Raw genomic sequence first — 24169 nt, 5'->3', positions numbered from 1 at the left:
ACGCTTTTTTTTTTTCACTCCTCTCTCACATGAGATCAGCCCTGAGTGCTGATTTGTGGGCCGCACAATGCAGTCGTTCCCGTCGGGCCAGTTGTGAGAGGGCACAGGTGAAAGCCAGTGAGGGGAGGGGCCCAGGTAAACAGGAAAGAGGAAAAGAAGAAGAAGGAGAAGAGAAAGTGAACAGAAACTAAAATGATCATTTTATACTAATGGATACACTCAAGCCCAGGTAGGTTATTATTTTTTGGTACTTTATTCTAAGTTGTGTTTGTTGTACTCTCACAAGAAAGTACTTCTTATGTTACAACATACTTCTTCAAGATTTGTTAACTCACCTAAAGAGCAAAGTACACCACAAAGCGTATTCTATACATTTACACACTGACTGTGATTTGATGTCTATGACAATGTAGCCTACAGGTATTAGAGAGGATAAGCGTAATATTTGCTGTCACCGATCAATCAAACGCTCTGTGATGGATTGCTTTTCACTTCCAACAGGTTAAAGTTCAAAATCTGTGACAACACAAACGGTTTTCAGGCAAGTCATTGCCGCATTACATTGTTTGTCTGTGTTTCCTTGAAGTAACCAGTATTGTATACGTCACTTCTTCAATGGACGGCCAACAATAGTAGGCACACCTGTATAACTGTTGTATCATATACATAGATGTTTATAATATTACTATTTTCTTACTATGTACTACTTACTATGTTTATTAATATGTTGTTGAAATGATACTATTTCTTTTCTGGGGGTATTCAGGTCAGAAGTGGCATATCTGTTCCTTAAATTAGACTACAATAGCAATATTAATTGAAATATATGGATCCCACATTTATATTGACTAAACTAATACAGTCTTTGATGTTAATATTTCATTGTCAATTTCAAATTGTTGTCTATAAGATAGCACTACTTTTTCCCATTCAAAATATTCCATTTTAACATGCATGTATATGATATATATATTTGTGGGAAAACGTCAACTGCAAACTATATTTTCACGTCACTAATAATAACCCCACCCCCTCCTGTAGACCCTCCTATCAGGGCCGGATGACTTTCTCTGGGCAATGAGCGAGCCTGTGGGCACAGCGTCCTCCCCACTTTAAACATCACATATGAGCACCCTTGGATACGTCTTTATCGTCCAACAGCAATGGAGGTGGCAGTAGTGCCGTCACGTGATGCTGCTGGCAGACCGAACAACAGCGAGTCTCATATGCAGGACACCCCGGCGGACCACAAGGGGTCAGCAGACAAACTCAAATTCTATACATATGCACATCAGGCAAGTAAAAGAAGACACAATTACCGGTATATTCTATATTCCTCATCATTAGGAATCACTACGAAGTATCATTAGCATCATTAGCATTAGCAAACTTCCATTGCGTTATTAACGTGTAAACGATGACAGTTCTACTTTATGTTTTTTCTTGTTTTTATTCAATAATTATATTTGCTTCTAACAATACCAAAAATAACCATCCAATTACCTTAGAACCAAGGTAGGTATGCACTGAACTGGGATTACGGTCGTAGCTTCACACGTTTAAATTTTGTAAAAATAGTTTGAAAATATATTTTTATTCATTAAAAATAAAAATCGTAAAATTTGAAAAAAAAATGAAATGAAATATATCGTTTGTTTATTTATTAGTTTTATTTAAACATTTTTTTTGGCACAATTGAATCTATAAAAACACAGAAAAATGTGTTGTTGTTTGTAGAAACAAAAACATTGTTGTTTCTACAACAAATTGTAGGAAAAATTCTACATGCTAATATTGTAATATTAATTATATGTATGTGTGTGGAAAAATGTATTATAAATAAAATAATTTATAAAAAACATACATTTTTATATAAATTAAATAATTTACATTTAAATAAATAATTTATTAAAATAAATAAATAGTTTATATTATTTGTTAGATCAGTTCGCTTTTTTATTTAAGCACTTGACATTTTTTATTTTATTTAGGCATTTAACACTTGCTTTTAGTAAATTCTTCAACTTCTTCCACATCTATCTATTTCCACAAATAAATAAAGTGTGACAAATGCTTACTGATAATGTAAATGTTTTCATAATTTCACAATTAACATTTTTGTAAATTATTTGTTTTTATAATGCATGTATTCATAAATAATTAACATTTTGATTGTTATTATCTTTATTCACGTAATTATGCCTTTTGTTTCCAGAGGCGAACAAGACAGAAAGTTGTGAGTGACTACGCGTCGATGAGTAAGGGAGCGACAACAGCTGCCAAGCCTAGAGCTGCACTCAAACAAGTTTTTCTCAACCAGGGAGCGTCTGATAGGAACCCAACGGCTGAGGTACCATCTTGTCTTGTGGTTACAACACTACAGCAGCGGCGAGTACTGTAGTACCCCATGGGTCAATACTGGGACCAAATATCTTTATTTTACATACCTGTATAAAGTAGTAAAGTAGTAGAAGTAAACAATCAGTAATTGCTGAGACGTATACATACTTCCGTACTTAGTCTTAGTCTTTTGAGTGCATAAATGTGCCTTATATTTGTGTTCCTGTAAGGAGTAATTACCTTTTAGGGAGGCTTTGGGAATGAAAACCCTATTATGATATAAAATCATTCAACCTCTTAGGAGCAGAGTCAGCTGGATGTTCTCAAGCAGGGGCTGGAGGCCTTTGCTGTACCCGTCAGCTTGAAGTGGAGATGGAGGGAGGAAATTGGTGGAAGCACGTTGGAGAGGAACTGGACTGACATTGTCCACTCTCACTCGGTAAGAGAGACTTCTAAAAAATAAAAAAAAAAGTTTGAACCTGGAATGGATTATTAGCTTCCACTAATAAGTTTGGTTTTATGAATTTCACTCACTCTTGCTCCTCTCTTGCCAGATGATGTCTCGCATGCAGAAGCATCAGCAGGAAGCTCTGTGGGAGTTTGTGCACACTGAGCTCAGCTACATCAACAGACTTTTCATCATCAAGGATGTAAGACCCCGCCCACACCACTGCATCATCAGTGTTAACATTGTTTTTAAATGGACGCTCCATGCTTCTTGCAGTTGGTGATTGCAGCCCTGGTCAACTTACACCTCCGTGGCTTCCTGCAGGAGGTCAGTGCAGCTCATGCTTTTTTTTTTTTTTTTTGGGTCAGAGCACATTTTCTACCCACATGACACCAGCACACGAAAGGAAACATTCAAATGTAGCACTGCATGTTTCCATTTCGATGGCGGAACAGTCACGCAACTTTGATTTTTCAACTTTTGTATTGACTTCCTGTGTCGCCAGGTGACCCCCACGCTGCTTTTCTCCAACCTCCCTGCCATCCTCAGCGCACATCAGCTGTTCTGGCAGGAAGTCATTTATCCCATGTTAGAGGAAGTCCGTTCCACAGGCAAACCCTTTGACCCTGTGAGGTTAGAGGCTGGCTGCCTGCATGTGAGTGCTTACTGGGGTTGGTTTGAAGTCGCGACATACGGTGGTGGGAAAATGTGTTTGCTACCCGCTTCCTGATTTCATCTTTGTGCATGTTTGTCAAGTTTTAAATGAAATGTATTATTATTAAGGGAGAAAAAAAATCCAAACCTACATGGCTTTGTCTGAAAAATGGTAATGGGAATGGTTTTATTTCATTTGAACATGCATCAGATTACAATTGAATGCATCACATAATCAGTTCACATTTCCACATGTCCAAAAGGAGTAGGAAGAAGCAAAGCTCATTAAATCCTACCCCTCCATCTGGTACTTTTACAATCAGTAACTGTTACATTTGTTCACTTCCTGCTTTCCATAATACAGTTTGAGGTTTTTTTTGTATTTTTTTTAATAATGTACCTCGTACCAAAGTACGAGGTGATATAACCATCCAATGACATAATGGGTACCATAGTAAGTGTCAATATAGTGATATATATAGCACATCATGACTGGTTCAAGACTCTTCATCCTTGTATTTAGGTTATAAAAGGTTATAAAGCCATTTCTAAAGCTTTGGGACTCTAACCAACCACAATGAGAGCCATTATCCACAAATGATGAAAACATGAAACTGTGGTGAATCATAATTACCCCAAGAGCGCCACCAAGTTGAACTTTCTGGAAGGTACCATTACATCTGGCATAAAAGTAATTCTGCATTTCAGGAAAAGAAGACCATACCAACAGTAAACTATGGTGGCATAGGGCTGTTTTGGGGCAATAATTCTTCAATTATTGCAAACGCTTGATTGCAGTTGTTGCTGCTATGGGTGGCCAAACCATGTTTACGGGGCAATCATTTTTCCACAATAATTTTTTGGGGATTTGGACTGCATTTTGTATTCAGTTGTGTTGTCATTGAGTAATATTTATATTTGTTTAATGATCTGAAACATTCATTCATTCATTCATTTTCTACCGCTTATCCTCACGAGGGTCGCGAAGGTGCTGGAGCCTATCCCAGCTGTCTTCGGGCGAAAGGCGGGGTACACCCTGGACTGGTCGCCAGCCAATCACAGGGCACACATAGACGATTTTAAACATTTAAATGCAAAAATATAAGAAATCTGGATGGGGGGGCAAGCACACTGTCACTGTATATCATATATAAAAAGAATCAACATACAGTTAATGTTTCTATCTGCAGTTCCACGACCACTTCTCTCAGTACCACCATTACTGTGCTGAGGAGGAGAACAGCATTGAGTTTGCACGCAATCAGATGGAGAGCAACCCACATTTCTTCACATACGTCCAGGTGAGCCTTGTGTCGATAACTTTATGCGGACTAAAATTAGGGTTTTGACTAGGCCAGTCGTTTTGTTTAGTGGCACATGTATTCCAGTCAGAATTGACAGTACGATAATGATATGTGACTACATCCTGGTGACAGACAGTAATGGTAATGGTAATGGTATTATTTCATTTGAACATGCATCAGATTACAGTTGAATGCATCACATAATCAGTTCACAGTTCCACATGTCCAAAGGGAGTAGGAAGAAGCAAAGCTTATTAAATCCTACCCCTCCATCTGGTACTTTTACAATCAGTAACTGTTACATTTGTTCACTTCCTGCTTTCCTAATATAGTTTAAGTTTTGTTTTGTTTTGTCACGTACCGAAATACAATGTGATACATGACATACAATTATGTCATACAATGACATAATGGGTACCATAGTAAGTGTCAATATAGTGATATGTATAGCACATCATGACTGGTTCAAGACTCTTGGATATGCAATCCGCCATCTTGACTTAAAAACAGCCTCATCTTAGGTTTTTGGCCTATATTTGATCAGGAAATATGCCAATTTTTACTTTTTTATTTTTATATTTGTTCACTTCCTGCTTTCCATAATACAGTTTAAGGTTTGTTTGTTTTTTTTAATAATGCACCTCGTACTGAAGTACAAGGTCATATGACCATACAATGACAATGACAATACAATAATGGGTACCATAGTAAGTGTCAATATCGTGATATGTATAGCACATCATGACTGGTTCAAGACTCTTGGATATGCAATCCGCCATCTTGACTTGAAAACAGCCTCATCTTAGGTTTTTGGCCTATATTTGATCAGGAAATATGCCAATTTTTACTTTTTTCATTTTTACATTTGTTCACTTCCTGCTTTCCATAATACAGTTTAAGGTTTTTTTTGTTTTTTTTTAATAATGGACCTCGTACCGAAGTACAAGGTCATATGACCATACAATGACAATGACAATACAATAATGGGTACCATAGTAAGTGTCAATATTGTAATATGTATAGCACATCATGACTGGTTCAAGACTCTTGCATATGCAATCCGCCATCTTGACTTGAAAACAGCCTCATCTTAGGTTTTTGACCTATATTCAATCAGGAAATGTGCCAATTTTTACTTTTTTCATTTTTACATTTGTTCACTTCCTGCTTTCCATAATACAGTTTAAGGGTTTTTTTTGTTTTTTTTTAAATAATGCACCTCGTACCGAAGTACAAGGTGATCTGACCATCCAATGACATAATGGGTACCATAGTAAGTGTCAATATAGTGATATGTATAGCACATCATGACTGGTTCAAGACTCTTCATCCTTGTAAGCAAACATCAAACTGCTTCTATTGTTTCTTGAATTCACTCAGACTCTGTCGTCACTTTTCTAAGTGTTGTTTTAAATATTGTTATTGTTTTAAAAATGTAATCAGTTGCAAATATAATGAAATTATGTTTGGTTTTTTTTTCCAGTGGGTGGAGACTCACCCTCAATGTCAGCGTATGCGTATCGGAGACATGCAGGCCAAACCTCACCAGAGGATCACCAAGTACCCCCTACTTCTCAAGGCTGTCCTCAAAACCACCTTGGACCCTCGTGTGCAGCGCAGCATTCGCAGTATGGTGAGAAACTATGAAAGCGGAATAAAAATGTATTAAAATGGAATTAAAATGTGCTTTTCTTTCCAGTTATACAGCGTGAATACTTTTCTAGACAGCATTAATGAACACCTGAGACTGAAGGACGAGGAGATGGCGCTCTCCATCTCCGCGCAGAGGCTGGAGGGGTATGAGATGGAGGGACTAAGCGAGGAAATTGACAAGGTAAACGAGAAATTGGACTAATAGAAAACAAGGCTTTAGTCTGACCTTCTGTTGCAAGTCATACCCATCACATCTTCTCCGCAGCATGTCCGAGATGTCTGTCAGTTCAAGCTGACTTGCCCCATCCCAGGCGTCGGTTCCGGGGTGGTACGCAAGCTCCTCTTAGAGGAGAACCTGAAGGTCAGAGGCAGAAAAGACAGCAAGGTGAGCCAGTGGATCCTGTTTGGTCCTTCACTTTACCTCCTTACTAACCTCATCTTTATGTTCATCTTCAGCTGGAGGTGGTGGCTCTGCTCTTCTCAGATGTTCTTCTCATGACCAAAGTGCAGAAGAAAGGCGAACACCTGAAAGTGGCACGACCTCCTTTAGCCCTTGACAGAACCTACTGCATTGCACTTAAGGATAACTGTGAGTACAATCACGGGAAAGTTGAGGAAGATTTCAGTTTTAATTAAGACACGCCCCTTTTTTACAGGTTCTTTTCTTCTGGTGGAGGTGGGGGAGCTTTGCTGTCCTGTAAATGCCTATGTGTTTGCAACCAGCACCCCAGAAAGCTGCTCCACGTGGGTGTCTACCATTAATCAGGCAAAGGTAAAACATAGTTGAAATACTATTTCTTAATTCTTCATAATGATTTGGACTGCATGAGAAAGAGGAACATGTACCTGTCCTTGTCCACATGCTCCTTAATTCATGAACAAGTACAACATATTGTACAACACAGCAGCAACAGAACCGATGTTGCAACAGTGAGAAGTGGCAAACTGGCACGGGTATCGAGATTTCAACTACTGGGGGAGTTGATTTGAAAAACTACAATGGGCGTCGCCTACAGCCACAGTTGTCCATTCCAATGTTTTTGACCCAAAGACTTTAAGAAACTGTGGTTCCTTTAATAGAGATCTTCATTGGAGAATTGGTGGTACATAAAGAGGCGGGGTACACCCTGGACGGGTCGCCAGCCAATCACAGGGCACATATAGACAAACAAAATATTCATATTATTATTATTATTTTTATTATTATTTCATATTTGGTTAGCGCGCAGACCTCACAGCTAGGAAACCAGGGTTCAATTCCACCCTCGGCCGTCTCTGTGTGGAGTTTGCATGTTCTCCCCGTGCATGCGTGGGTTTTCTCCGGGTACTCCGGTTTCCTCCCACATTCCAAAAACATGCTAGGTTAATTGGCGACTCCAAATTGTCCATAGGTATGAATGTGAGTGTGAATGGTTGTTTGTCTATATGTGCCCTGTGATTGGCTGGCCACCAGTCCAGGGTGTACCCCGCCTCTCGCCCCAAGACAGCTGGGATAGGCTCCAGCACCCCCGCGACCCTTATGAGGAAAAGCGGTAGAAAATGAATGAATGAATGAATGAATTTCATATTTGAACAACTACATTGGGCATCGCCTACAGCCACAGCTGTCCACGCCAATGTTTTTGACCCAAAGACTCTAAGAAACAGCCAATCACAGGGCACATATAGACTAACAAAATATTCATATTCATATTCATATTCTTATTGTTTCATATTTGAAAAACTACATTCATACAAACTACATTCATATTATTATTATTTCATATTTGAAAAACTACATTGGGCGTTGCCTACAGCCACAGCTGTCCATGCCAATGTTTTTGACCCAAAGACTCTAAGAAACGGTGGTTCCTTTAATAGAGATCTTCATTGGAGAATTGGTGGTACATGAAGTTAGCTGCTTAGTTCTTTAGCTGCTACACCTCAGCTGAAGTCCTCTGTGTGAACTCTTTGTAAAACGCTTCTGAGTCTAGACTTGTAACATTGTTGCAAGGAATCACTACTCATGATTTTACATTGACAGGTGACGCTGGAAAACTTGAGGGAGGCAGAGACAGGAAGACACTCTGGGGCGAAAAGACCTTCGGTGGCCGATGAGACAGATGGTAGTATAGTTCAGGTGCTAAACGGTGCTGATGCTGGGTATCAGGATTCTGCTAGATTGTTGCACCAGAGATTGGGCATCAAGGATCATGGCTGGAGAGCAAGACAAAGTGAAGTCCATCAAGAGAAGGTACTGAGTCAGTCTCTAACTTGGAATCATGCTAATCCACCCCCCACCATGATGGTTGAAAAACAGATTTCTGAAAAATCCACCCGGCCACGTAGTCTCGTACCAGGCGGTTATCCAGCTGTGGACTACCCAATGGATGACCTGAACACGGAACCATCAAAAAAACACTTGGAAGGACATTTCCAACCTGCTAACCATTCCACATGGAAAAAACACGAACTGGGAGACATAGCGTTTCCTCCTGAGACGAACGGACTCCACAAAAATCTGAAGCTATTACGCAAGAAGAAGCCATTCAGCGCAAACCAAGACCCCTTTCCTCACATGGTTCAAGGTTCGAAGCCACCATGGTCAACATCCAACAACTCCTCTTCCGATTCTGACTGCAGCCTGAGCACCAATTCCCACCTGGTGCTGAAGCTCAGCTCCCTGAAGCCCACCCAGGGAACCTTTTGGACTACAAACATCTCACCAGACCCTCAGACCTTCTCTGAACCTGAACTCAAGACTCTTAGCTTTAACGATAAAAAGCCTAGACTGAAAACCCAAAGGAGCGTTTCCAATCCACACATCGGAATTCCAGAGGAATCCTCCAGCATGTCTACGCCACCGTCTCCTCTGAAAGATCTTCTTGAAAGAGCCAAAGGGAGAACGAGAGACAAAGATGGTTCAAAAAACCACAAAAATGTACATATGGCCCATTTAAAGCCCAAGTACCACCCTGCTCCGTCTCCATTGCTGTCCACCTCTTCATCTCCGTCCCCGAGTGACGGAGACAGAGACACGGAGTGGGAAGAGGGAGGAGAGGTGCAGCTGCTCCGGCACCGAGCCCTCACGGTGAGTCAAGGATGGAGAGAGCAACTGGTGGACGGAGAGGACAATGACAAGATAGACAGGTGAGAATTAAAACTACTCATACACCCTGGACTGGTCGCCAGCCAATCACAGGGCACATATAGACAAACAACCATTCACACTCACATTCATACCTATGGACAATTTGGAGTCGCCAATTAACCTAGCATGTTTTTGGAATGTGGGAGGAAACCGGAGTACCCGGAGAAAACCCACGCATGCACGGGGAGAACATGCAAACTCCACACAGAGATGGCCGAGGGTGGAATTGAACCCTGGTCTCCTAGCTGTGAGGTCTGTGCGCTAACCACTCGACCGCCGTGCTGCGATCTGACAAAGTGAACATGTTAATTTTTGTTGCTTTAATGTTTAATGTTGAGGACGAGCGGTATAAAAAATAGATGGATGCTACAACGAGTTCCAATTTCCTGCTCAATGGTTATCACAAAAAACAAGTCAAAGAAAAAGTATCCAATAGTATCCAATGTTTTAGGTGATATTTTAACATTTTGAACCATCACACAAATATGAAGGGAATTAATTTACCATTGTAAACTGCATCACCCACAATCCTTATGTGAAACATTCATTCCTTCATTCATTCATTTTCTACCGCTTAGAAAATGGATGATCACATGTACACTTTTCATTCATTCATTTTCTGCCGCTTTTCCTTTATTATATGTATTTAATACATTTTTGTATTGTTTGTCTATATGTGCTCTGGCGACCAGTCCAGGGTGTTTTAGAACGGAAGTGTAGATTTTGCTGTTTTCGTCCATCCATTTTCGATGCCGCTTATGCTGGAGCCTATCCCAGCTGACTTTGGGTGAGAGGCAGGGTAGGCTCCAGCATACCACCACAATCGTAATGAGGATAAGCGGTATAGAAAATGGATGGATTTTGTGATTGTTAATGAAGTTGAACAAATGTCATTCATTCATTCATTTTCTACCGCTTATCCTCACGAGGGTCGAGGGGCGTGCTGGAGCCTATCCCAGCTGTCTTTTTACACCCTGGACTGGTGGCCAGCCAATCACAGGGCACATATAGACAAACAACCATTCACACTCACATTCATACCTATGGACAATTTGGAGTCGCTAATTAACCTAGCATGTTTTTGGAATGTGGGAGGAAACCCACGCATACACGGGGAGAACATGCAAACTCCACACAGAGATGGTGGAGGGTGGAATTGAACTCGGGTCTCCTAGCTGTGAGGCCTGTGTGCTAACCACTTATGTGAAACATGAACACATATTGAATTCCCTTTTCTAACATGAGTTAGCATGGCAGTGCTAACAATGGATGTCATTGAACCAAATATTTTGAAAATAAAACCCTAAAAAAATCCCCAAAATGTCTCATTTCCATAACTGACCTGTATATTACCCATGCTACAGCGATATTGTTATGATAGCAGCGTTCACAAACAATGATATTCCTCTGGGGGAGGAACATAACGCCTCAAGCCACTGCAACAAGACAGACCGAAAAGTGGATACGTCTCTCAACTTCGCTAGGAAGACTCAACCGGATGCTTGTTTGCTGTCCGCATTTTTTACCCGAGTACTATGTTGACTTTACCAGCTCAACGGGGAGAACAAGTCTTGTACTGAAAGACAAAGACATCCCAATGAGAGAGGACATTGTAAGTGACTGTCTTCGTTGTACTATTATGGGGGAAGTGTTACCTAATAACCTCAAGTTCATCCGCCATATATTTTGGCTTAAAAGATAAGCTTCCATTTCCTCACTTTTTTTTTGCCAAAAACCGATATGCCGATATTGTCCAACTCTCATTTTCTGATACCGATTTGTGTAAAATGACATATCTCCTGCTGCACGGTGAATGAGTGGTTAGCGCACAGGTCTCACAGCTAGGAGACCAGAGTTCAATTCCACCCTCGACCATCTCTGTGTGGAGTTTGCATGTTCTCCTCGTGCATGCGTGGGTTTTCTCCGGGTACTCCGGTTTCCTCCCACATTCCAAAAACATGCTAGGTGAAAAAAACAGGTGTCCTTGAAGATATAATGGAAGGTCAGAGCGTCCCGCTGCATCCATTTCCTGTTCAATGGTTGTCATCACATTTTTCCTTTTTTGCCATCACCCTTACTTGTACTTTTTATTACTATATATGATAATATGATAATACTGTAGTTTTGCATGATAATATAATAGAGGGCTGCACGGCGGATGAGTGGTTAGCGCGCAGACCTCACAGCTAGGAGACCAGAGTTCAATTCCACCCTCGGCCATCTCTGTGTGGAGTTTGCATGTTCTCTCCGGTTTTCTCCGGGTACTCCGGTTTCCTCCCACATTCCAAAAACATGCTAGGTTAATTCCTGACTCCAAATTATCCATAGGTATGAATGTGAGTGTGAATGGTTGTTTGTCTATATGTGCCCTGTGATTGGCTGGCGACCAGTCCAGGGTGTAGACAGCTGGGATAGGCTCCAGCACCCCCGCCACTCTTGTGAGGATAAGCGGTAGAAAATGAACGAATGAATGAAAATAGTAGGTACTGTATTTGTAATGTGTCTGCCTCCCTGTTTAGCCCTCTATTTACAAATGGTGTCAACGTGGACTGGCCTGGCTGGTGCTTTGATGACAAGGAAGTGATGGACTATTTGCATCCTGGAGGCAAAGGAATTCCGGACGATATCAGTCAGTCGTTGACGCTCTGTGATCTTTCTGAGCAAGACTTGGGGCCGTGTAGTCAAGTGTAGTAAAGACACTGAGCTCTTTTTTTTTTTTTTACTTGAATGTAGTTTACATATAGATCTGTATTTGGTGTATGTAACTTATTTATATTGGCCATTGTTTTGTGTACATATATAGTTCTACTTTTTTATTGTGTAGTGAATAAAAGCCTTTACCACTCTTTGTGAAAACATACGTTACTGTCCTTCTTTAGCAAACATTGGTTCATGTACAAACATCTATAATACAACTGTCTATAAGTCTCAGATGAAATATGACTTCACTTTTTCACTTGACTTTCCTCTCTTTTGTCGCGCTCGTTGACCTTAACATGAAGAATGGTCTCCAGTGCAGAGAACTGAAAGATCTTTTTTCTCTGTAGAGTGGAAATAAACAAATGAGAGTGAGCATAATTAAAGTATTTTTTACAATTTAAGATATTGTACAATGTGTGTAATTAATAGGCAGTTCACGCTTAATTACGTTTTAAATGTACTGTATTTGTGTTGCACACATAATAATAATGAAACGATGTGTTTCTTTTATAAGTGAACCTCATCAATGTTACTCTACAGTTACCCGGATGTTCTTCTTCTCTGCTCGGGAGCCACCACCTGCTCAACACTTCCCCCTGTGGTGGAATAGTGCCACTACATCCTACTAGTTATTTTTGCACATGCAATACATATTCCAACAATTTAACAATTGCTACGTTTGTCATACCATAAAAAATTGTTTATTGTATAATTTTTATTGTATTATTATTATTATTGTTTTTTTGTTTTTTATTTATTTATTTTAGTTTGTCAAATACTTTGGAATAATTTAAAACCCTAGACGGAATTATTTTTAAATGATGACATAATGTAGTGTGTTTATAGTAAAAAATATAGTACTCAGTACTATATGTTTGTCATCTTTGTAGCATGATTGGACTTGATGGTTGATACAGTTGCAATATGTAAATAAACGACTCTTACCCTCTGGTGTTTTTTGTATAGTTGAACCAGGATCAGAACCAGAAGAACGAGGAGAACGCTGAGACTGAGTACAAACGATGTGTTGTACAAAGAACTAGTTGACCCTGTAAGGTGACCTGTCATTTTTAAAAGAAAAAAAAAACAGAAAAGTCAATTTAAGTCAAATGAAAATAACTAAAATCTACAAAGAAATCAAAAGTTACCATTTTGAGGTGCAATTCGATGTGTTACGTTTCCCAGAAGGCCTTCTTTCCCGTGGAATCGACACACCCATTCGCCCACATCCTCAACATTCACTTTGCCCATATAAAGAGTCTTTCCTTCCTGGATGGATTTAACCAAGCGTGTGCCACTGGGGTCATAGGTCACATGAACCCACTCGTAACGCATGACCTCACTGGTGTCCGTCAGCTGACACGTCAATGTCACCATTTTCATCCAGGAGACGCCGCGGTCAACTTCAGACACAAAAGTGGCATTAATACAATTTATTGGGAAATATTGATAAAAAGATGACTAAAACTACTTCATACTTTTTGCGATGACGAGCTGCATCCTTCGAGACAGGCTTTGTCCTCCGACCACTCCAGCACATGTGTACCTCCCCTCATCTTCAAGACCGACATCTTCCACCCGGGCTGATTGGTCCCAAGCAGGCTTGGAAGCTGGTGATGAAAAGGAAAAGGAAGATGGAAGACGACCAGGTTTTGTTGAAGAGCCAGGATGTAGTTTCCGCCAGCTGGGTTTCGAGGGGATCGAGCCAGGGGAGAACACACAAGGGAGGGTGGCTGCACATCCCACAGCTGCATACACTCTTGCATCATCTCTGGGTGGATGGATGATTCCTGCAGGGAAAGAAAGGAAACTGTAAAAAAAATATATATATATATATTCTCTCGTGTATAAAAGTTCCTCTTACCTTTCACGGTTAAAGATGCAGATGCTCGGCCCTCAAAGCCCTGGTGGGCCACCACACAAGTCCACTCGCCTGTCAGTGTCACGCTAGCCGTTTCCTCGATAGTCCACTGAGCTGTCTTAAGGTTCTCTCCACTTGGAGACACAAACGTGCTGTTGTTCAATCTCCATTGTACGCTGGCACCCACAGGCTCAGGTGTCACTCCACAGTGGACTGAAAACTCTATCCCAGCAACGGGGGCTGCCGAGGAGACAGATACTACAAAGAAAAAATTTGATTTATATTATATGTGTATATTTTATATATTTATATTTATTTTATATATTTTTATGTATTTAAAATATATTTAATTTTTTTTAATATATATTTACGCTGGCACCCACAGGCTCAGGTGTCACTCCACAGTGGATTTATATTATATTTGTATATTTTATAGATTTATATTTATTTTATATATTTTTATGTATATAAAATATATTTTTAAAATATTAAAAAAATATATATATATATTATATTTATATTTATTATTAATTGGCACATATTATATTTCTACCTTTGAAAAATAAAGGCTTTATACAATATTATTATTGTTCTCAAACTCCATGAGATGGCCGAGGGTGGAATTGAACTCGGGTTATATGATAATATTTCTATTAAAAACAAACAAAAATAATATAATAATATTGTGCAGCCACCTAAGCTTGTTTATATGCTTCACAATGTGTTTTGATGAGGTCATCATTTGTGCAAAGGTAAAAATCTTTATACCTGTATATTTTTTTGAATTGTTGTAACCAATTGTTTTACTATAATTGAAGGGTTTTATGATAACAATCAATCCAAATGAACAATTTGAATGACAGTACCTTTAATGACTCTCAGCATGACTGAGCGTGTCATGGACTGTCCTCCGCTGATGAACCTGCACTCAAACACGCCGCCATCGTCCTCCCTGATGTTGCTGATGTGCAGGCTGCAGTCACCTCTTTCAAATCGGGAGTACGGGCATCGGACACGTCGATCTCCATTCTGCAACCATCTGGAGCCCCAAAACTGCATTCCGCTCTTCTCTTGTCTCCAGACAGTACTGTGGACGGTAGGTTGATAATTGTAAAACTTAAAATAAATAAAAACCAATTGAGATGTCTTACCCTTGGTTGTCTTTCCTCCAAATGATAACACGTGATGAAGTGTTGCAGACACACGGGAGTACGACCTTGGAGTTGGATTCAGCAAACACTTCCTGTACTTCATGGTGACCCTCTAGGACAAGACAGAGAAATTAAAATGTGCAACTTCTATCCGTTTGTCATCCTAGTGGGATGGATGGAATTTCCTTCTGCAGAATACAGCACATTAAAAGTAATGAAATTCCCCATAAATTACCTGTCATAGACAATGAAATCAGGCCAAACACCAAAAACTCAAACATTTTTTGTTGTGTCTTTTGACAATATGTGAAATGTTTCCCCTCTGCAGGAGACTTTTTGGTGATGTTGCGTGACAAGATGTACCATATATGCCTACAGACGGGGAGGCGGAGTCTTCGATTGGTTGTTCTTCTGCTGTGTGTTCTCTGTCGGATTGGAAACTATGAGCGGGAGGAGACCAACTTCCTCCCACGGATTCTCTCTTTTTGTCTCGCACATATACTGTAATTGTGCTGTGTGGACGTAAATACTGCAAGGTAGCGTAACTTCGAGGTGTCACTTGTTCACACCTTCGGCGTCACTAAACCAAGTGGTTAATGTGCATCAGCGTGTGTCCTTCGTCACTGCTGGTCAGCCATCTTTCACAACATGGATTGACATCATTACCAGGAAAGGAAGCAGAGAATTAAAACGTAAAATACTGTAAATATTAATATTTGTCTATTGACCTGCACTATGAATGTCTTTTCTGTATTATTCCAATCATTTTTAACATTATTTTAAGTAAAAAATTGCATATTTCCTGATCAAATATAGGCCAAAAACCTAAGATGAGGCTGTTTTCAAGTCAAGATGGCGGATTGCATATCCAAGAGTCTTGAACCAGTCATGATGTGCTATACATACCACTATATTGACACTTACTATGGTACCCATTATGTCATTGTCATTGTATGGTCATATCACCTTGTACTTCGGTACGAGGTGCATTATAAAAAAAAAACCCTTAAATTGTATTATGGAAAGCAGGAAGTGAACAAATGTAAAAATGAAAAAAGTAAAAATTGGCATATTTCCTGATCAAATATAGGCCAAAAACCTAAGACAAGGCTGTTTTCAAGTCAAGATGGCGGATTGCATATCCAAGAGTCTTGAACCAGTCATGATGTGCTATACATACCACTATATTGACACTTACTATGGTACCCATTATGTCATTGTCATTGTATGGTCATATCACCTTGTACTTCGGTACGAGGTGCATTATAAAAAAAAACCCTTAAACTGTATTATGGAAAGCAGGAAGTGAACAAATGTAAAAATGAAAAAAGTAAAAATTGGCATATTTCCTGATCAAATATAGGCCAAAAACCTAAGACAAGGCTGTTTTCAAGTCAAGATGGCGGATTGCATATCCAAGAGTCATGAACCAGTCATGATGTGCTATACATACCACTATATTGACACTTACTATGGTACCCATTATGTCATTGGATGCTCATATCACCTCCTACTTCGGTATGTGACAAAAAACAAAACAAAACAAAACTTAAAGTATATTAGGAAAGCAGGAAGTGTACAAATGTAACAGTTACTGATTGTAAAAGTACCAGATGGAGGGGTAGGATTTAATAAGTTTTGCTTCTTCCTACTCCTTTTGGACATGTGGAACTGTGAACTGATTATGGGATGCATTCAATTGTAATCTGATGCATGTTCAAATGAAATAAAACCATTACCATTACCAAGCTCGCCAGAAGGTGATTAGACCTTTACAACAAAGCATCAGAACTTTTCGTGGAGAAGGACAGGCTTCATATACAAAGACTGCAACTACATAGACTTTATATACAAATAACAGATATGTTTTTTACTTATTAAAATATGGACTAAAGAGTCAGTGCCTCACCAGCCATGAAGCTCACCACATGTCACTGGTGGTGATGTGCCTAATGCTGTGCCAAATAAATGTGTGTCACTATGGGGGGGGCTTTCTAGAGACCCCCACGTGGGAAGAGATGAGACTTTTGGACTTGTACAAGTTTAGCATTTTGATGAATAATATATTGTAATGAGCTTGTCAGCAAACATCACACCTCCTGGTAGTCAACGTGTTGTTGATGACACTGAATGTTCCACTGACTGACGGTTTCTGGCAGAGAATGCATCTCATTTCGGAAAAATTATTTCACATTTGCTTAGTCAGCATTTATGACTGGCGATGTTGCTTGCATTTCTAAAATTACATTTCCATAAATACTCTTTACTACTCCAGTACCTGTAATGCATGCACATAGGTTGTTAATTGCAATGATGTATTTTTTTTACTGTGGAAAAAAACATATGAGTGATGTAATTTCTCATCAGATAATTTTAATTGACAAAATCACTCATCCGCTGCCCACTCATATCTCAGAGTAATGGAATCTAATCATTCATTTGGGGTTTTTTTTCCATTTAATTTCCACCTACACTCACATAGTCAGCATAATTCAATAATAACTTGCAGTGATTGTTACTTTGAAGATGACAAAATATTCCACTGAGGTTTTATTCTGTGTGGGTATGTGGCAGGCAGTATTAGAAATACACTGTGATACTTTTATTGTGATTTACCTGGCATTGTTGCAGCTGTGTACTTAAAGACACAGTACACTGTTATTGTGTTTAAGCACTAGCTAGCAAGACTTCTACTTAGACTTCTACAGATTCTACTTAGTTGATTCTGTGTTTGTGTCAACTATCTATGAAAAAAACTTTAGATTACTCAATTGCATCACTGTATTGACAACAATAAACTACACACAGGAAATGCCTTATGCACAATTCGTGACAACACTGAATACGTCACACAATACAGGGTGGCATACTTAAAAATGACGTCAAAGCCGAATTTAAGGAATTACATTCAGGTATTTTCCAACGCATGTCAGTCTTATCTCCACAACACAACAGAGGTACATTTTACTGTATTGGTGGTATTTTGAATGCTCATATTTGACATATTTGTTGTGGTGTGATAATTTGGTTCTGTTTACATCCGGGTAATACGTTTTCAACGCAATGCATTGTGGGTCAGTGAGTAAAGATGGCGGCGTCCACATGCATCCAAAATTTCCAATAACATAGCTTTTCAAGCGTCAGTCTTCACTTATACCAATTATTGAAATAACATATTCGTTCTTCTTTGGGATTCAAAGACGGGACGAGGTAAATATATAACAACATGTGTCGCATTGTTGTCTTTTTATTACGAAAACGAAAAGCTAATGTATGCTAGCTCCGATACAGTGGGTCAGTATATCGGTGAAGCTGAACGACACATTCACACGCAGCGTCATTTATGGCGATGAAATACATTATAATAGAGTATTAAATGAGTGTTTTGTTGTAGATGTTTGGTGTGGGAGGTTTGCTGCGAGCTGGAGCCTCCCTTTGTCGGTCGACCGGCTCTCTACTGGATTCAGCGAAAGCCTTCTCCACTGGTAGGTAGAGTACAGTCATTCCTAATTAAGTTTAACATGTCATGTTTTTAAGGACGGGCATATCCATAGCATAAAGGAAAGTTAGCTTTTACCTTCTGTGGTAGTATTTGAATAAATTAGTATTTCGGCTCACTTGGCAAATGTGTAGAACATTTCCATTATGAGCAAACTATGCTTCTGACGTTTACAGGTACGAGCTGCCTCATAAGGATGCACGCCATCCCCAAGCCGAAAGTAGTGGACAGATGGAATGAGAAAAGGAGCATGTTTGGCGTATATGACAACATCGGAATCCTAGGTAAGTGATTCAAGGTCAATGATATTCCTAAGTTACTACATACTATATATTTTAATATGTATGTGTGTACCTGCAGGGGATTTTAAAGCCCACCCTAAAGACCTTTTCATCGGTCCTTCCTGGCTGAAGGCGTTCAAAGGCAACGAGCTGCAGCGTCTCATTAGGAAGAAGAAGATGGTGGGAGACAGGATGATGACTCTGGATAGACACAACTTGGAAAAGAGGATCCGATTCCTCTACAGACGTTTTAACCGTACTGGAAAACATCGCTAAGACATGACAAGGGAATCAGACCAGCTTGTGTTTGTTTTGTCTTTTAGAAGTTGTATGCATATGATTAAAACTAGTATTGATGAGATGTTATTGTGTTGTTTTTCCACATTTTACTTTAAAATATGGCAATTTACCACAATATATTACAGGGTAACAAATCATGAAAAGTGTCCTTTGTACTTTCTTGGGAGAAAATGTGACTTTATGACAATATTTAACCACTACATTAGATACATTTGCAGTAATGCATCCAATACAAGTGCTGTAACCTAAAATTACCCCTTTACAAATATTATAATGGTCATACATTTCCATTACTGTAGGTAAATATGTTTGTATACATGTCAGTGTGTTGTCTTTATTTATAAGAGAATCTGTGCTGCACCCTAGTACCACTAGGTGGCGCCAGAGTACCACCAGTGGTACTCGTAACAGTTTAAACGTGACTGTAGTATCTACAGTACTTGTATGACTGCATTGCATCATACTGAGATGAGTTTATGTATTTTTAAAACCTGACATAGACAAAAGAATACACTAATAGAGGCGGGTGTACCTAAAGTAGTGTCCAGTGGGTGTACTGTATCGATGACAAATGCGAATGAAAATAGGAGAATCCCAAGCTAAACTGTCGAGTCAACTCATCAAGAGGGGACATCCACGCACTGCAATGACGTCCACGCTCGCCCACCCCACCCCCAGCCTCACTCCCATCCGAGCTGCAATACTGCAAAGTATGCATGTTGGGGAGGGAGAGGTGGGGGGGGGGGTTAGTACCGCACTGTGTTTGAGAGCCCAAGTGCGGAAGGAAAGGTGGGAGACGATATAGACGCATTACTGCAGCAACCCACCGTGGCACTTCCACGCACACACACACACACACAGAAAAACATTGAGGATTTGGGAGATTTTTAGCGTGAAGTGAGCCAATCTGCATCTTTTCTGGAGGAGCTGGATGCTGGGACTGATAGCATCTTCATCTTTTCACTACTTCTTTTTCTTGTGGCCTCATTGCGACACTTTAGAGCCGCTACACTGCGGCACTTTTTGGAACTCTTGTCATCATCTCCACGTCCCTTTGAAAATCCTATGTGATTCTTTTGTTTTTTGTTTTGTTTCGCTTCAGTGTTGGACTTGAGAACGCTGCCGCCTCTGCTGAGTCAGCACAAACAGCTGCATAGACGATGTGAGTGTTAATGCGGCTGTTTTTTAAATTACCCCAGCATTACAGTCACTGGGGAAACACTATGAATGGAGCTAATTGGCTGTGTTTTCTCCTTAGTTGTGTTTGTCATCATTTATTGGTGACTAAATGGTGCAATGTGATACCTATCACTATACATGGTTCATTAAATCATTGCTGTTTACATATAGCTTTTTATGTTATATTATTGTGGTCATAGTTAAAATATACAGTATATATATTATGTATGTAATGCAATAATGTATACTTTACAACATTATTATGAACAGATTTTAGCATATATTTTCATCTTTTAAAAATATTAAACAGGCATGTTTTTATTGGTTTTGTCATTATTATTATTATATTATTAGTAGTATTTTGCATATCTCACTGCTGTCTAATGCAATGCTCAAATATTTATCTAAAAAGGAAAATACAAAACATGCATGACTTTATATTTATTTTTATCATATATATGTTTTTATTTTTTAATATTTTATTTTAATATAATATTAATTTTAATATTAATTATAATATATAATATTTTAATTAATATATTTATTTATAATATGCCCATATCACCAAAAATCTTCACATTTTGTGAGACAAAAATATTCCCAACAAACTAAAATACATGATTTCCATTCTAATATTTATGTACAATATTTTAATAATTAATAAAAAAAAGATTCAATACTGTTTGAGTGTATGAAATATTATGAACGGTGTCAGTATTATTGGTGCCAATCAAAGCAATGGGTCCATCAAAATTTGTCCAAAATATCGGTCACAATGTTAGGTAATACACAATTCAAGATTGTGATTCTACAAATATAATAATGCCCATTTAAAAAAAAAAATTCTAACAGTACAGCATAAAGTGACCAAAATATTGTAAAATATGTAGTGCAATGCAAACTAGAACCACAATATTAATAAACATATATGCAACCTAGCATTATTATCAATTGTCTTGCATTGCAGGCGTACCTAATGTGTTGACCAGTGAGAGTGGAGTTTTGGTTTTAATTTGAATTTCGGTGTTCATTGACTCCTTATTGATGATCAATTCCATGCATATTATATCATTTCATTCACTTTCTGAATCCCTCTTCCTCCTATCTCCCTAGGTCCGCCCCAGATGCTGCCGCCCCAGGTGGAGCCCCCGGTGCTCCAGGAGCTCCCGGTGCAGATGGCGCCCCGGCCGGCCCACCTGCCGGGCCACCCAACACCTCCAGCAACCGTAGGCTACAGCAGACGCAGGCCCAAGTGGAGGAGGTACGGCACAGAAAGAATCAAAACAATAAATGCCATTTCCAATTCTTCATATTTGAAGAATATGAAATGTGTTGTCATGAAGGTGGTGGACATCATGAGGGTAAACGTGGACAAGGTTCTGGAAAGGGACCAGAAGCTTTCAGAACTGGATGACAGAGCAGATGCACTCCAAGCTGGGGCGTCGCAGTTTGAGAGCTGCGCAGCCAAGCTGAAGAACAAGTACTGGTGGAAAAACTGCAAGGTGGGGCAACGTTTAAGGGTGGCTCTTTTTTTTTTTTTTTTTTTTAACACTGACGACAAAGTGATGATGTCTTCTTATTTCAGATGATGATCATGATGGGGATTATTGGAGTCATTGTCGTGGGGATAATATTCTGTGAGTACAATATAGTATACAGATTTAATTAATATACCCAACTGGTCGCTTCATTAGGTACACCTGAGATAATAATGCAAGTATGCGTGTCCATTTATGTCCACATACCTGTATATACGTCATTATTTGTCTGTCCATTCACACCAACTATACTGCAAATACAGATAAATATGGGAAATTAGCATTCACATACACATATCACACATAATATAAACATATTATATAAATATAAAAATATATAATATAAAAAGGAGTCTTTTGTGTGAGTGTTTATGGCTTTTTTTAGTGGTTGAGGCTCGGATGCTTTGCAAGACGGGGGGGCCATTACACTAATGACTTCCTCTCTTCCTCGCTATTTGCAGTGTACTTCTTCTACTAAGGGCCGCCCATCACTAAAGGTGGATATGGACTTGCGAATGTTATGGGATGGATGACAGAGAGAAAGAGAGAGATTTTTTACCCTCCCCCCCCTCCTCCTCCTCCTCGTCACATATTATGGAAACTGTTTTGTTTTGGTTTAAATGTTCATGCCAGGAATTATTGAGAAGAAGGAAGACGGGTCGATGTGATGATTACCAGTACCAAGCTTATTGTTATTGTTGTGAACACTAACTTTGCTCTTTTGTTGTAAAGTGATGAGCCTAACTAATTGCAGCCTACTAATACAAAAAAAAAACCTCTTCTACGGGAGCGTATCTGAAACTTGAGCAAAATTTGAGCCACTTAAAAGAGACAATCTCCAAAGCTGATTGGACCGCTGAATTGCAATGCAAAGTACTTTAACAGCCATAGACGGATGAATGTGGAGAATCACACTGATAGCTTTGTACAGAACAGATTCAAGTCAGGATTCCGTACTTCTTTTTAATCCATTTATAGGCTCAGAAATTCACTCTTTCCTGCTTGTAGTTCTTGTGGAGTGTTTTATTGCTTAACTTGACACAATAACACAAAGTAGGCCAAGGTGAGCTGATTGTTTCCTATTTGCATGGCCATCCTTGTCGGTAGTTTTCTCCCTAATAGCAACACTTGTGCATCCATGCTTTCTTTATCTAACGATGACTGTATATTTTGCTCTCGTCAGCAGGTTTATGGACATTTAATGTCCCCATGATCCAATAATAATAATAATAATAATAATAACAAACTGAAGCTTTTGCAAAGCCACGACGCTCACCAGTGCCAAACACAACTTTGAACTGTTAACATTATGTAGCACTGAGAACTTTAACATGCATTTTTTTTTGGTGGAGGGGGTTGTTAAGATGATTTATAGAGGCATTTATTTTAATTTATTAAGACTAATTGTGAGTTATTTCTGCACAAATGTAGCTAATGAAAAATTTAAATGATAGTGTGCAAAAATATTATTTTGGGTGACAGAATTACAGAGTGAAAATGCAGAAAAGGTGCAACTGTTTGCAAAAAAGAAATGCATGCCTGTCCATTTTGCTGATGCCAATAAAAGACGTTAACAATGCAACTGTTCTCTGAATTATTTTTGAAAGACGTAATATCGCCATTTAAAAAAAAATCTAGTTTATATGCTATATTGATGGCTCAGTGGTTAGTTAGCATGATGGCGATCGAGGGGTGCGGATCTCTGCATGGGCATCTTTGTGTGGAGGACGCCCACTTGCCAAAAACATTCATTCATTCATTTTCTACCGCTTTATCCTCACAAGGGTCGCGGGGGTGCTGTAGCCAGCTGTCTTCGGGCGAGAGACGGGGTACACCCTGGACTGGTCGCCAGCCAATCACAGGGCACATATAGACAACAACCATTCACACTCACATTCATACCTATTGACAATTTGGAGTCGCCAATTAACCTAGCATGTTTTTGGAATGTGGGAGGAAACCGGAGTACCCGGAGAAATCCCACGCATGCACGGGGAGAACATGCAAACTCCACACACAGATGGCCGAGAGTGGAATTGAACCCTGGTCTCCTAGCTGTGAGGTCTGCGCGCTAACCACTCGTCCGCCGTGCCGCCCCTAGGTCAATTAGCGACTCCAAATTGTCCATAGG

At 39.4% G+C, this 24169-nt stretch overlaps 4 protein-coding genes across 10 annotated transcripts; 3 read left to right on the top strand and 1 right to left on the bottom strand.

The window, feature by feature from the left end:
* Nucleotides 1–130: 130 nt before the first annotated feature.
* plekhg6 (pleckstrin homology domain containing, family G (with RhoGef domain) member 6) lies at nucleotides 131–13160 on the top strand. Of its 6 annotated transcripts, none has more exons than XM_078790834.1 (16): nucleotides 131–229; nucleotides 502–541; nucleotides 1042–1295; nucleotides 2216–2350; nucleotides 2642–2779; nucleotides 2895–2990; nucleotides 3065–3115; nucleotides 3294–3443; nucleotides 4633–4743; nucleotides 6230–6379; nucleotides 6446–6580; nucleotides 6665–6784; nucleotides 6856–6988; nucleotides 7056–7171; nucleotides 8423–9528; nucleotides 12741–13160. In XM_078790834.1, exons 3-16 carry the CDS (start codon nucleotides 1164–1166, stop codon nucleotides 12856–12858), a joined length of 2691 nt encoding a protein of 896 aa, XP_078646960.1. In that variant the 5' UTR covers nucleotides 131–229; nucleotides 502–541; nucleotides 1042–1163; the 3' UTR covers nucleotides 12859–13160. The 6 variants fall into 6 exon arrangements, with proteins under 6 accessions (XP_078646960.1, XP_078646961.1, XP_078646959.1 ...); XM_078790835.1 differs by lacking the exon at nucleotides 12741–13160 and adding an exon at nucleotides 12049–12704 and having other exon boundaries at nucleotides 1042–1255; XM_078790833.1 differs by lacking the exon at nucleotides 12741–13160 and adding an exon at nucleotides 12049–12704.
* On the bottom strand, nucleotides 12234–24123 carry lag3 (lymphocyte activating 3). 2 transcript variants are annotated; one of them, XM_078790841.1, is made up of 8 exons: nucleotides 22246–24123; nucleotides 15242–15353; nucleotides 14957–15177; nucleotides 14094–14348; nucleotides 13708–14019; nucleotides 13378–13632; nucleotides 13175–13290; nucleotides 12234–12570 (listed from the first exon to the last, which is right to left on the bottom strand). In XM_078790841.1, exons 3-8 carry the CDS (start codon nucleotides 15147–15149, stop codon nucleotides 12475–12477), a joined length of 1227 nt encoding a protein of 408 aa, XP_078646967.1. In that variant the 5' UTR covers nucleotides 15150–15177; nucleotides 15242–15353; nucleotides 22246–24123; the 3' UTR covers nucleotides 12234–12474. The 2 variants fall into 2 exon arrangements, with proteins under 2 accessions (XP_078646967.1, XP_078646966.1); XM_078790840.1 differs by lacking the exon at nucleotides 22246–24123 and adding an exon at nucleotides 15477–15661.
* On the top strand, nucleotides 18285–19382 carry mrpl51 (mitochondrial ribosomal protein L51). The gene is made up of 4 exons (XM_058053494.2): nucleotides 18285–18451; nucleotides 18636–18726; nucleotides 18917–19024; nucleotides 19101–19382. Exons 2-4 carry the CDS (start codon nucleotides 18636–18638, stop codon nucleotides 19295–19297), a joined length of 396 nt encoding a protein of 131 aa, XP_057909477.2. The 5' UTR covers nucleotides 18285–18451; the 3' UTR covers nucleotides 19298–19382.
* vamp1b (vesicle associated membrane protein 1b) lies at nucleotides 20014–23620 on the top strand. Its single transcript, XM_078790844.1, has 6 exons — nucleotides 20014–20110; nucleotides 20424–20483; nucleotides 21614–21761; nucleotides 21844–22002; nucleotides 22086–22137; nucleotides 22500–23620. Coding segments are annotated over exons 2-6 (378 nt in total). The 5' UTR covers nucleotides 20014–20110; nucleotides 20424–20481; the 3' UTR covers nucleotides 22517–23620.
* Nucleotides 24124–24169: the final 46 nt, after the last annotated feature.

The sequence above is a fragment of the Doryrhamphus excisus genome, linkage group LG5 (genome assembly GCF_037039965.1).
Source record: "Doryrhamphus excisus strain RoL-2023G ecotype Guam linkage group LG5, RoL_Dexc_Guam_v1.1, whole genome shotgun sequence".
Classification (NCBI taxonomy): domain Eukaryota; kingdom Metazoa; phylum Chordata; class Actinopteri; order Syngnathiformes; family Syngnathidae; genus Doryrhamphus; species Doryrhamphus excisus.
Note: the sequence above shows the minus strand (reverse complement) of the source record. Positions and strands in the feature narration are given on the sequence as shown.

Coding starts and splice junctions, on each gene's coding strand:
- lag3 (XM_078790840.1), bottom strand. CDS start 15,522: ATGTTTGAGTTTTTGGTGTTTGGCCTGATTTCATTGTCTATGACAG. Junction 15,354..15,476: donor GATTTCATTGTCTATGACAG/GTAATTTATGGG, acceptor GTCTTGTCCTAG/AGGGTCACCATGAAGTACAG. Junction 12,571..13,174: donor TATACAAAAAACACCAGAGG/GTAAGAGTCGTT, acceptor TCCACTCTACAG/AGAAAAAAGATCTTTCAGTT.
- plekhg6 (XM_078790833.1), top strand. CDS start 1,164: ATGGAGGTGGCAGTAGTGCCGTCACGTGATGCTGCTGGCAGACCGAAC. Junction 2,780..2,894: donor ACATTGTCCACTCTCACTCG/GTAAGAGAGACT, acceptor CTCTCTTGCCAG/ATGATGTCTCGCATGCAGAA. Junction 3,444..4,632: donor TAGAGGCTGGCTGCCTGCAT/GTGAGTGCTTAC, acceptor TTCTATCTGCAG/TTCCACGACCACTTCTCTCA.
- vamp1b (XM_078790844.1), top strand. Junction 21,762..21,843: donor CGCAGGCCCAAGTGGAGGAG/GTACGGCACAGA, acceptor GTTGTCATGAAG/GTGGTGGACATCATGAGGGT. Junction 22,003..22,085: donor ACTGGTGGAAAAACTGCAAG/GTGGGGCAACGT, acceptor TTCTTATTTCAG/ATGATGATCATGATGGGGAT.
- mrpl51 (XM_058053494.2), top strand. CDS start 18,636: ATGTTTGGTGTGGGAGGTTTGCTGCGAGCTGGAGCCTCCCTTTGTCGG. Junction 18,727..18,916: donor AGCGAAAGCCTTCTCCACTG/GTAGGTAGAGTA, acceptor TGACGTTTACAG/GTACGAGCTGCCTCATAAGG. Junction 19,025..19,100: donor TGACAACATCGGAATCCTAG/GTAAGTGATTCA, acceptor GTGTACCTGCAG/GGGATTTTAAAGCCCACCCT.